We start from the raw sequence: 12,811 nt of genomic DNA, 5'->3' as shown, positions 1-12,811 counted from the left end.
AAGATAGAAAGAAATGGTCTGTGTTAACTGAACACGCCCTGTAGCATCAGCATGCAGTCTGTACCTGCTCATAAAACTCATTGACAATGCCCTCTGTCCACTTGAGGTGCAGGTCACGGACTTTGGCTGGTCCATTGATATCTGCCAGCTTGATACACACTTGGCATACCAGCAGTCTGTCATTCTCATTGGTCCAATCAATTCCTGGACTGTTCACATCATTCACCTGTTAGCAAGCAAAGAAAGATGGATGCCTTATTACAACTAGTCAAACTTTTTTTTTTCTGCAACCATTATGCCGACTAAATTTCAACGTACCATCCTGCTAATGTTTACATCAATATTTTGCCAGAAATTAAAGGATCAATAAATAGATAATTATCTATTCTGATCGTATAACTCAGCAATCTGTTAAGATTTCGTCATCTCAGACCTTGGCATTGAACTCAGCCAGGAAGTCAAAGTGCTTCTTGAGGTCTGTGGCCAGTATAGCCTCGATGACAAGGAAGCGAAAACGCTTGAACTCCACGTGATCCAGGTTGACCAAGAAGTTGAACTCGGGCCGGGAGAGGTAGAGGCTCCAGGCGGACGCAGCATGGTGGTTCTCCAGCACTGAGCGGTCGTTGTACAGCACGGCCTGAAACGCACGGGAGGTAAAAGCACAGTGGTGAGGGAGAGGGAAAGATGGTACCCTGAGAGGATTCCAACAATTTCCTCTAAAATGTCAATGAATTTGCTTACATAATGTGTCTGCATATGTGTTACACAATTTTTAATGGATTTAAAAATAGCAAGTGCTCAATAAATGAGATAAAAGGGACATCAGGGCATTTGGTTATGAAAATAGAGAGGTAACAGGCTCAAGCGAAAGTGGAGCTGAGGGGAGAAGCAGGTTAAAAGCAGTTACAGGGACATTAGATACCAAGAAAGACTTAAAAGATCCTTTTAAGGGACATGATGGTTGTCAACATCATTAGCAATCAATAGGTTCAGGGTTCCATCTCCTTTCTTTTAACCCACTTTCCTGGGACTTTTACAAAACCCTGACAGTGTGAGTGCTATCAACGTACATGTTGTGAAAATACAATATTTAAACTAGGGCATCCAGTTAACCTTTTCAATCCCCATTTGCATGGCTGACCACAACTAGAGAGCACAATGGGATTAACCGACCATGTGCTGTGGAGCTAATCTTATATATGATCCGCATTTGTAGGGATAATTTCAGTTTGTGTTAATCTCCATCATGTAAATCTAATAATGTGAAATGCTTTTAAATCAAATAACTGTCCTTTCCTGTATGACTGTATCAATCGCGCAGAAACCTTGCATCCTAAAAGGCTACTTGTTTTTTATAAATTGTACTATGTATAGCTTGGCATTGCATTATGAAGCATGTAAAACTATAAAGCTAAAATAGGATTGTCGATTCAATCTACAACACTGTCAAGTACCAATAAATGCTGCAGGTTACCTGAGGTGCATTAGTGGCTACTAGAAAGGCATTTGTGCGACCGGGGTGGTCATAGTCGTGCATTGCAGCTGCTACATAAAGGGCCATGAGCTCCAGGGCGGGTATGTTCCAGGCCAGGCACCCATAGCTGTCATCTGAGATCGAGGAGCTCTTGGAAGAGGCGTAGGATATCCTGCCTGGAGAGATCCCACTATCTGAATCTGGAGCATGACAGCGAACAAGATGGGTGTCAATGAATATCTCAGTTATGGAAAAAAAGGTGTAGACCTTTGGTGTCTTTGTAAAGTCCGGTTAGAATTGTAGCTTTTCCACAATTGAGCAAAACATTTTTCCCACAATTTAAGCAGAAATTGGAGTGAATGCAAAAAAAAGAGGCAGCCAGACAGAAACTTTACTCAATTTCTAGTATCACTGCCATTTTCTCATCCCCTGCTCTCTATCGCCTCTTATCAAATGACAGCTGTTCTGGCAGCCTCAGTGGGAGACATCAGTGGATAAGTCTCAGATAATTTCTAATTGAGCTAAAATATCATCAGCAGAGACGAGCCTGGGAATCGCTGCATTTTAAACCAAGCAATCTATGTTCTGTAGAGTAAAGGCCACATCCCGTAAAGAAGAGACTTCTACTTCTACTCTTTTTTTCTTTCAGGAATTCCAATTATTCAGAAGTTTATTCTCAGGGGGTAAACCTATGTGAAAAGTTGACCAAATCAGAAATTTCTTTGTGAGATTATTTTTGTGAATATGGCCTGACCGGAGGCAACAAAAAAAAGAACCACACCCATATGGACACTGTATAGGTGACAGCTAGAGATGAATCACATCTGAGGGGATACATTTGCACATTTAACCACCTAGTAAACTGACTTCTTCCACAAGTTGCTCATTAGGATTAATGGAACACATTGTATTTAACTGATTAAAGACTATATTTTCCATGCAAGACATATTTTGAAGCTTTGTATACTCCAAGGAAGCCACAGGAAAAAACTATATCTAAACAAATCATGTTTATTTTCAAAAAGTTATGAATTGATGATATGAGAGAAGTCCATTTAGGACGGGTACTGAGTGCAGGCTCTCGTGCAAATACGCAAGTAGACACTGACTGAATGTTGTGCAGCCGTATGTCCGGATTACAACCCGTGCTCCACAAACTGTAACAACAATCTATCACCACCCGTATCACTGTTATTTACCTGTGTCGCTTCCTGTCACATGCTCACTGTGGATCTGCTGGAACCCAGGGATTGGTCGAGTGGTCAGGTACCAGACAGCGTGGAGCACATCAGTAGCATGGACTCGATTATGATCTGTGTGTTTTTAACCACAATAAATTTAAATTTGTCTGTTTTACAATGTACAGAGCAACACTTTGAAATGTTAACTAAACTAACCAACTCACTAACCAACTAAAACTGCAACTTAACTAAGTGAAACAATAGCTACTTCATTCCTCCGATAACATAAATGAAAAACATGGGATAACACGTAAAAAACAAACATGAATCTCTGAATTTCTTGATCACTCACAGGGAATGTCCCTGTAGCCATTTTCCAGAGCGCAGAAGTATGTCATGAACTCCCTCACCGGGATCTTGAAAATTTCAAACAGACACGTATCCTGGAAAAGGGTGTATGTCACCTGAGGAAAAAGACAAGCCAGTATTACTGAAACGCCAATCAGAACACAAGATAACCAGCACCGTCGCTGATGTTCAGTGGAACATTAAAATAACTGTGTGCACATCATTATGCAGAGACGGGAAGTTCAAAGTCTGCTGAAATCCTGAAATGTAATCTCAAGCTTAAAATGGGACACGATTTGCACATTCTGAGCTTTGTAACAATTATAATGGAAGTGTTGTATATTTATATTTGCAATGCTGGGTATCCGTGGCTTGACACGTATTTAGAACAGGTCTCTCTTGGGAGCCTTTAGGAAACTGCACGGATGCGGAAGTGCTGATGTGTTGGGTCATTATTAAAGTCCACACCAACTCCACCTGCATACTGTTACATTTCTTTTCCTGTTCCGACACTTTTTCAGGTTGCACTCAACTTTACCAGCACTGCGCTTGTGACTCTGGTTACCAAAATCACAATTATTGGTCGGTCACACAAATCTCTTTTGAGAAAGATAGAGCCCTCACACTCTTTTAGATAACAGGCTGAAAGTCCTGCCCCAAAGCCCCCATTGATCACCATATCTCACCTAGCACAACTGTTTGCTTTTTTTTTTTTTTTTTAAGAGACTTATCAGGAGTGGACAGACCAGCCAATTAAGACCCATAATACTACAGCTACAGGAGATGGCTGGTCTGTGTTCGTCGTACTAACATAGCTTAGTATCCTTCCGGTCTTCCCTCCGGTTTTGTCCACCAGGTCAAAGATCTGGAAGTTCCAAGTGTTCATCCTCTCCATGAGGGCCTCGTGGTCCTCCAGCATAGGATCTAGTCTAAACTCCTGCTCACCCTGGAGACAATCAGAACATGCACAAGTTGTAGAGATCAGCACAGATATTATTTACGCTGACACTGAATGTTCTGAAAATGCAAGAACACACATTACACAGAATACTGACATAGTCTGACACATAGACTACAATAGTCAAAAAATATCCGGAAGATACAATGCAAATTAAGCACGTAATAAAGCATTTGGAACAGCTAGAAGGTTTTTCCAACAAAGTTTGTTTGCTGAATGAAGTTGCATGACAGGGCAGATTAAGTGTTGGCTGACTATGGAAGCCGGAATATTACTGATTAAATAATTAAGTTAAGCGGTTGTAGGTTCAACGCTCAAAGCAACCGGATGTCAAAGTGCTCATAAATAAAAAACAGAATCCCTACGTGCCTAATCATTTTAAGCAAGTCTAGATAAAAGTACGAGCTAAACATCTGAAACCAGGTGGGGCTGATACGGTCGCTTAGAATAACTGTCCCGTGTGCTGTGCGGCAGCAGACGGTCGTGTTGCAAGCAGAAGCCCTCTGATCGAACACACCTCTGATTCCTGAGTCTGCTGAGTGCTCGGGCTCTTCTCCTTCTCCTCCTCCGCCTGCCCAGTGATGTCTGGCTTCCTGTCTCCAGACACGTCCAGCTCCACGCTTTCCTCCCTGATCAGAGGCTCACCCGTGCAATCCAGTCCTTCATCTCCTGCACACACAGAGCACAGAGACGGGAAGAGTATATAGACAAATGCACACACACACACCTGCATGTAAAAAATATGTTTGTGTTTTTGTTGTTGTTTGTTTTTTGTTTTTTTTTTTAAATTGTGCATTATTACATTACTTTCATGTGTTTTAAATTGAATTTAAATAAATACATTGCTGTCACAAAGTTGAATTGTTTTTGAATGGGCTTTTGATACTACAATTACTAGTATCTAGTAAAGATGTGTAAGTCTAGCTATTCAACAAAATTTTACAAAATTTACATTTAATGATTTTAAGATTATTAATACAGTCCTTACTTTCTACTTTTTAAGTTCATTCTTTCCTGTGTGTGCACCTCTGCCTATGTCAGAGCAGCATTAACCCGCTAAACTGCTTACAGAAGTGTTTCTTTTTCAATCCCCAATACCACAGCGCTGGTCAAGATGGTCTGCCACCGCTCCATTACATTGTATAATGTGCATTAAATGTAGATATGCTGTATGTACCTGATCGCCTGCGCTGAGCCTCACTGGTAAATGGTTGATGAGATTCCCCAGTATCACCACCGGAAGCTCCCTTGAGCATCTGACGACCACAGCTAGAATGGACAGACACGACAATCACAGACGTGACCAGTCGCTGCACATACTTTACTGTTAAGGCCACTAACTAAAAGAGTGGATAAAATAAGACCCAGTAACGTGCCACTTCAAGCAGGTCTCACCTGGTGCAAAGAGGGAGGGCGGAGCTACGGAAAGCCTGCTGAAAATCAGGTGAGCTGAGGGTGTAGCCCAGGGGCTTGTGCAGGTTCAGATTGACACTTGGCTTTGTCAGGAAGTCAGCTGTGTCGGGGAACTCCACCGGTGATCGAGTCAAGTGGGACGATGAGGAGCCCGTAAGTACTGCGGGGGGACTGTGGCTTGGAGAGGTGACCGGGCTCAGGCTAGGAGATGTGCCTGGAGAGGAGGAAGGGAGTACAGGAAAGGAGAAAGGAACAATATTCATTCAAAATACAAGCAATTAACCAAAATGCAGCGTCTTTGGGAAGTCTTACGGTTAAGTCTCACCTGCTCTCCGGGGCCCTGCGTGGTAGGTGAGGGTAACAGAGGAAGACCTCTGCTTGGGAATGGTGAGCAGGTTTGCACTGGGCCCATTGGACAGACCTGAGCTGGAGCATAAATCACACACATTCAAATAACCTTTAACTCTCACCCAACCTTTTGCCCAACTAGGAATGGCCTTTTGAAGCTGTCTTACAGTCAGATGTTTGGCCTCATCTGGTTCACAAAACACTGCGGTCCAAGGCTACACTATCCCTCTGTCAAATCAGTCACCTAACGCCTCTGGAACAAAAAGAGCAATGACGATCTTAAACTCCAAGTGGCTGATCAGCCGACATAGCTAGTCCTCTACTGCCATCCCGTGGATAAATATAGACACTACACCTCAGTGTCCACATCGCAAGTTTGTTGTCCGGGTAGATTGCACACTGTGTAACAGACTTGTTTGCGGCTACTAAAGAAACGGGATTTTATGTCAGTGCATGTAAACAGTTATCATTATTATGATCCAGTTAAGATCACTCCTCGCCTGTGTAAAATGCAGATCTGCTTTTGGTTTCTCTGTACAAGCTCAAACTCATACAGGGCTTACAGGTAAAATCTAATGTCGGCGGGAACACAATCAAAGGAAATAAAAGGCACAGTCAGTATTGTAATTAGTGGAAGTATAAGTTTTGCTCTCAGCTAATGATAGTAGGGTCTGTTCCCATGAAGTGGGATTTGTGGGTTAGCGAGCTAACTTTGAGCTTCAGAGTCTCAGTCTTTGGCTCTTTCAGTGTCACATAGACAGCCTCAAACCACAACACAGGCAGCAGACCAAACCTGCAAGCAGCCGTTAATGTTCATGTTTCAAAATGTAAAACTGACCTCCTCACCGATCAATTGTGAGGAAAAGACATGTTTACTAAAAAGGTCAAATAACTTTTTTTCCCCCCCATGATTAATTTATTGTATCAAATCAGACATCTATTAACTGTTTGCAGTACATCCAGACATAGGGAACACGAGTCAAGTTGAAAGTTGATGAGTTGAAAATCTTTGCTTCGACTCAGTGATATGATGCTATACTGTAGCTGGGATATACTGTAGCTTGATATGGATGCATATTGAGAAAAAGAGACGTAAAAGAGGCAAAGGTGACCTCTGAAGAAAGAACAATATTTACCGTTTTAACTGCCAAATCTGGCCTCTTTATTCAAAATGAATTGTGATCGACATTTCTCACCTGGTCCTCTCAGCAGACATGTATAATACACAGTTGACCTGGTGTGTACTGTTCTATTACTATGTGTACTATTGTACGGTATACTATCTCTATTACTGTTTTTATAACGAAGCTGATATCTTGCTCCTTCAAAATTCACTAAGATCCATCCAAAACCTTTCTCAGGCTGGCCAAAGGAAAAAAATAAAAAAAACAGCCTTGGTTAAAGCCTGAAGACTGAAGCAGTCACATTGGTCAGATCTTGCAAGAATAGCCATTAATCTGATCCCAAAATGGGCCGATTCAGGACAAAGTCTATCCCACATGATGTGTGTGACTGCATGGGTTTCTGAAAGGTGGTAAAGTTTGTGCTGTGTTGGTGCTGGTACCTAGTCAAGTTGAGGTCGGGGTGGGGTCTCTTGCCATTGTTGCGCTCCCAGCGTGAAGAGGTGGAGTCAAGAGGAGGGAGTGCGGAGGATGAGGAGGAGGTGGAACTCCGCCTGGGCTGAGGAGTGGGGAGGCTGTTTCTGCTGCTCAAACCCTGATCGGGAAAGGAAGTCTCCGGTATAGATTTGTGTTTTATACACAAACTGAACATTATCACACCAAAAAGCTACCAGCATTTGTTAAAAGCCATGTTCAGACTGACAACAGCGCAGTGTCAAAAAAATAAATAAATAAATAAAATAAAAAAACCGCAGCCTCCCTCATTCATTTCAGTCAGGCCAGTAGAATGTTCCCGTGGTTAAACCAGGCTCAACATTTGCCACAATGCAACGCAGCGTCATCTGGCAACACAGCACAACATTTGGCTGATCAAATGTGAATGGCCAGGGACAGGAATTGATTAAGATTTCATTGATACCAATGCCATTATTGATTCTGCTTATCAGTTTGATTCTTTCTCAATTCCCTTTACGATTCCTGATCAATTTTCTGTGTGGAAGGAAGAGTAAACAGGTTTTCAGCATCGACGCAACTGTTTTATTATCGAGGAGTCTGACCACAGTGTAGTAACAGAGTAGGAAAAAAAGCGTGCATGTGACTCACGTGTGCAAAAGCTCCACTGTTTAACTGCTGTTTTCATCTAGGTTTTCTTAGTCAAAGAAAAAAAATCTGCTGAGCCTGCCTGCTTGGTGCTAATGTTATTATAAGATAGGATATTTACCCTCAGTAACTGATGTGCTGCTTGGTTGGGAAGCAATGGCATTCGTGCGTAGAGTGTCAAATACATACAGTCCTGGTAGAAATCACTGGCACCCCTGAATTTTAAGATCAGAATTTAGAATATCTTCAGAAATAAATGCAAATTAGCCAATTTTGTAAAATAAAAATATTTCAATAAAATGTCAAAGGTTACTGAACAAAAGAAAATTAAAAAAACATGCATAATAGTGAAATAATACAAACACAGACACAATCGTTGGCCTTCACTGATATTTGCTTGCAGAACCTTTGGCAACAATGGAAGCCTCTAAATGTTTCTTGTAGCCATCTAGAAGCTTCTCGCACCTGTCTCCTGGTAGTTTCTGCCACTCTTCCTTTGCAGTGCGTTAAAAGTTTTTTAAGTTTGCAGGAGTCCCTTTTGCAATGGCAGATTTTAGTTCTCTCCAAAGGTTTTCAATTGGATTCAGGTCAGGACCCATTGCAGGCTCGTTTAAAACAGCCCATCTTTTCCTTTTCAACTATTCTTTTGAGCTGCTGGATATGTGCTTTGGGTCGTTATCCTGCTGAAAGACCTAAGGCCTTCACCTCAAACCCAGTTTTCTGACACCAGGTAACACATTTCGCTCTAAAATGCCTTGGTAATGTTCTGATTTCATCATTCCTTACCAGGTAAGGACCATACCAGAGGCAGCAAAGACGCCCCACAGTATGATAGAACCTCCACCTCGTTTTACTGAAGGTAAGGTTAACTTTTTCCTTATGGGCTTCATTTCTTCGCCTATAAACAAACTGACGCACTGCATTCCCAAAGAGCTCTTCTTTGGTTTCATCTGTCCATAGAACATTATCCCAGAAGGCTGTGACTTATCAATAAAAGGTTTTGTAAACATTAGTCTTGCCTTTTCCAGATTGCTCCAGGTCAGCCTGAAGATGTTTTGGGTAGTGTTTTGTCCTAAATCCACATCAACCTTCCCAGACTTCTCTCACTGAGTTTCCTCTTAGCACCACGTCCTGGAAGTGTCTTAACGGTTTCATGACTGTGAGCCTTCTTGATATCATTACGAACTGTTGAAACAGGGATTTCAAGATCTTTGGCGATTGCCTTGTAGCCTCTGGGATTGTTATGTTTTTTGATAATAGCATTTCGGGTGCTCTCTGACAGCTCTCTTGTATTCTCAATTGTGGAAATGAAACTGGAAACAATCAGCCCTTTTTTTATGCAGTAAACACATCGTCCATTGGTTAATTCAGGTCATGTGAACACTGAAAATTAAGCACAGGTTAGTCTCATTTGTTTTTTATTTTCTTTGAGGCACTAATTTAAATTCATCAAAAATGTGTGAAATTCTATATTGGTATTTTTTATTTCACTACATGAAAGCATTTTTGTTGTTGTTGTTCAGTAACTTTGGACATTTTATTAAAATTTTTTGATCCTACAAAACTGGCTAATGTGCATTTATTTCTGAAGATATTCTAAATTCTGTACTTAAAATTCAAGGGTGCCAATAATTTCATCCAGGACTGTAGCATTCCGGGATTTTAAGCCCATGTTGCGTAGAAAGATGTTTCAGCATATTGCTGGTGCTTCCACCCTTACTTGCAATGACCATTTTACAGACATTACAGCTAGCACCGTCTTCATCTTTTTCCTCGTGGAATGAAGCCACGCTTCGGACCATTTCTTGTTGCAAGTTTCAAGCGGCGTAGGCACTTGAGTTTGACGTCAATATTTTCGCAAAATGCAACACGCCGGCTTCGATAAGAGGAATTGATAAGCTTGGACGCATATGATTCCGATGGTTTGGACAATTTGGAACCGGTTCTCGATTCCCATTCCTACGGATGATGTAATTCTGTTATCTACTTTGCGATCATCGAGATAGAGGATAAAATGACTGTAGCTCAAATAACTTCCCACACTCGTAAAATCCTTTCTCATAGTGTTAGATGCCGCTGTGCAGCATTATGGTATGGTTACACGACTCTTGTCCGTCAACGCCCTTCCCAGGACCAGCCAGTTATCAGTGCTAAGACTGCATTATACGGGGGACTGGCCGTACCAGTGGAAGAAAAGTGGAAAATGCAAACCAAAAAACAAGAGAAAAGCCTAGTTAACTTAATATTACATAACACATGACACTGTGGGCTGACGGCAATGCTACATAGTTACTGAACTGGAAGTGCAAACAGGAGTTTGCTTAAGGAACTTTAAGTTTCTGAGTTAGTTTCTAGGTTAAGACACTGGAGTTCCTTCAGTCCTGGGACTTTCTGACTGAAAAGGTCTAATATTCATCTCTCTATGTATCCTACTAGTTTGTTGCGCTAGTAATGCTTGCACCCACCTTAATGGTTTTCCTGTCACTCCTCTCTACAGAATCCTCCACCTCGTCACAGGGGTAGAAACCTGGGAAGGGGGTGAAGGGGTTGACCCTGGGGCGGCACGAGCCCGAGAACGTCCCCATGAGGCTGGAGATGCTGCGCAGAGCTGAGATGGTGTGTGGCGACAGAGACGAGTCCATCAGCAGGTCTGACACCAGGTTCCTGGCCTCGTTGATGACTGAAAGATCCACGCCGTTGCCGCTCACTGCACCCTGCCATATGCAGACGTACATCACACAAATTAGGGAACAGGGAAGCGAAGGCACTGCAGCACGTTATTTTCACACACACACTGCGTACTCTATTTTCAAAAAGTTTGTGGGAAGGTTTTGTGAAAAGCCCCGTCAGTTTGCTTCCCATGTGAAAACAGATCCCAAAATGTGGCTTATGGCTTGAGACACTGTTGTCTTCCTCCTGCTGGAGTGTATTGTAATGTGGACAACAGACCGGTGCCAATCTACTCATTCATGCATCTAACATTAAAAGGCTGTTTGGAATAGTTGTGTTGTTGTAGGAATGACACCAGGTACCCAGCGGTGATCCCCAACATCTCTCTTCAATTTAGGTTCCTCCATCTTCATTTCTTTTAGGAATCCCATTTTCCCACAGCTGATTCTGCTGATAGTTACTATTTCTAATCTCCCACCTCTTTCCTCTCCTTTTGTCTTTTCTTTTCCTGCAGCCTGTTTTTGTTGTTACAGAAACAGTAACAACAACTACAGTATCTGGGGAGGAAAATACACTGTATCTAGAGCTCATATGAGAAGTGTAGAGCTATGCTAATATCTAAAGTGAAATCCCATTAATTGTAAGAGCTGTCTGTCACAAAATAGGCATAAGCCTTGCTTTTTTAGGACAGGTTTCGTGAGGGAAAATGTTCTGGCTGGCTTTGCCCTGTCTAACAGGGAGAAATAATGACTTTTGGTCTGTGGGAGCTAAATTCTTTGATAGATTAAACACATAGTTCAAACAAGACAAAGAATGTCTGAGAAAGATAAAAATGTGGCATGACAACGATTCCAAGGTCACTGTATGTCAGGTTTTTACACAATGTGTATTTTGCCTGACCAAATATCAGGAAAAGAACTGAATGTCCGAAAGGTGACTTATAGGCAGCTTCTAATGGTGGACTACGGAGACCACTCCATCTGAAAAGGCCTGTGTTAGCTGTGTGTTCCCTGACTGAACCATGCAAATGTACCTTTAAGATAAAAACAGCACTGACCTGATACTGTGGTTTGTACCAGTGTTTCAAATCCCAGTCCCACAAGATCATCTGGGGGGAAAAAAAACAAAACAAAACAAAACACAAGAGAGAGACAGAAACTGTCAATCAAATGTCATCATTGCATATACGTGTTGGTGTGTAACAGAGAAGACGAAATGTATTTACATAGAAAGAGCACAGGCTTTGAGCTGTGCTTTACTTTGAGCACATTGGCTTTATGGCTTTTCAGTGAGGGCACTGGCAGGTCAGCGGCAGAGCGGCAGAGCTTGTGCTACTCTATTCTGTCTGTTATATGAACACACAGTGTAGTAACAGTTCACATTAAGAATTTCCTGCACCACACGAGGCAATTTCTACTACAGGTATGCTAATGCACGCTGCTGTAGCGACAGCAGACTGAGGCCTTTCACTGAAAGCAAAAGAAGAAAAGCAAACCGCTAAAACCACCACAGTGCGCCTACAATGGAGCTAAGAGATCTTATCTGGCTGCAACTACGTCAATCGGCAGCATTTCCACGCTATCTGTTGGTAACCAAACAGCTTTCATACATTACAGCAGTGTACAGTCAAAGTTGGTGCAGGTTGTGTAACACTAAGTTGCTAGACCTGAAATAACCTAATCTTCTATGTTAACTATGAATACAATACAAATTTGATAGAATTGAATTAGTTAAGAGAGCGATTAACTAGGTTTGTTATACAGTCCAATTATACTTCTGCACATTCACTTATTTTTTTATTTTTTTAAATGTGTTTTTCATTTTTTCAGCCGTACACACTCAAGTGAAAGCACTGACATCTATTACTTTTGACAGCGCAGCACATGAAGACATGAAGCCTGCTATTTGTGATCAATCTGCGTCCAATCTGGCGATTCTGATGGGACAGAAGGACTCCAACGGGTTTTAGTTCTACCTACACGTTTCGATGGGGAGAAATACAGCAGTTTGCCATGTAAGATCCAGACAGTAAACAAATCAAGGCCACCATGCAGTCTCACCCCTCACCACAAGGGGGAGAGACACAGAAGTCTTATTTGAGGAGGACCTCCACAAACACCCATGAACAATCTGAACCTAACATGTAAACACACACACACACCCACATATATGCTTTTTTAACATCTCAGCCAGTCAT

The 12,811-nt window shown here is 42.0% G+C and overlaps 1 protein-coding gene across 1 annotated transcript in view; it reads right to left on the bottom strand.

Moving 5' to 3' along the window:
* pde3b (phosphodiesterase 3B) overlaps window positions 1–12,811 on the bottom strand; it is a 40,219-nt gene that overhangs the window by 1,315 nt on the left and 26,093 nt on the right. Inside the window, exons 3-15 of the mRNA XM_040136558.1 lie at window positions 11,672–11,722; window positions 10,410–10,658; window positions 7,287–7,438; window positions 5,700–5,800; window positions 5,357–5,588; window positions 5,139–5,230; window positions 4,479–4,630; window positions 3,815–3,949; window positions 3,008–3,119; window positions 2,674–2,787; window positions 1,475–1,674; window positions 434–637; window positions 65–226 (exon numbers count right to left, since the gene is read on the bottom strand). Of these exons, the coding sequence (XP_039992492.1) occupies window positions 65–226; window positions 434–637; window positions 1,475–1,674; window positions 2,674–2,787; window positions 3,008–3,119; window positions 3,815–3,949; window positions 4,479–4,630; window positions 5,139–5,230; window positions 5,357–5,588; window positions 5,700–5,800; window positions 7,287–7,438; window positions 10,410–10,658; window positions 11,672–11,722 (1,956 nt within the window). The remainder of the gene's footprint in view (window positions 1–64; window positions 227–433; window positions 638–1,474; window positions 1,675–2,673; window positions 2,788–3,007; window positions 3,120–3,814; window positions 3,950–4,478; window positions 4,631–5,138; window positions 5,231–5,356; window positions 5,589–5,699; window positions 5,801–7,286; window positions 7,439–10,409; window positions 10,659–11,671; window positions 11,723–12,811) is intronic.

The sequence above is a fragment of the Xiphias gladius genome, chromosome 1 (genome assembly GCF_016859285.1).
Source record: "Xiphias gladius isolate SHS-SW01 ecotype Sanya breed wild chromosome 1, ASM1685928v1, whole genome shotgun sequence".
Lineage (NCBI taxonomy): Eukaryota > Metazoa > Chordata > Actinopteri > Istiophoriformes > Xiphiidae > Xiphias > Xiphias gladius.
Note: the sequence above shows the minus strand (reverse complement) of the source record. Positions and strands in the feature narration are given on the sequence as shown.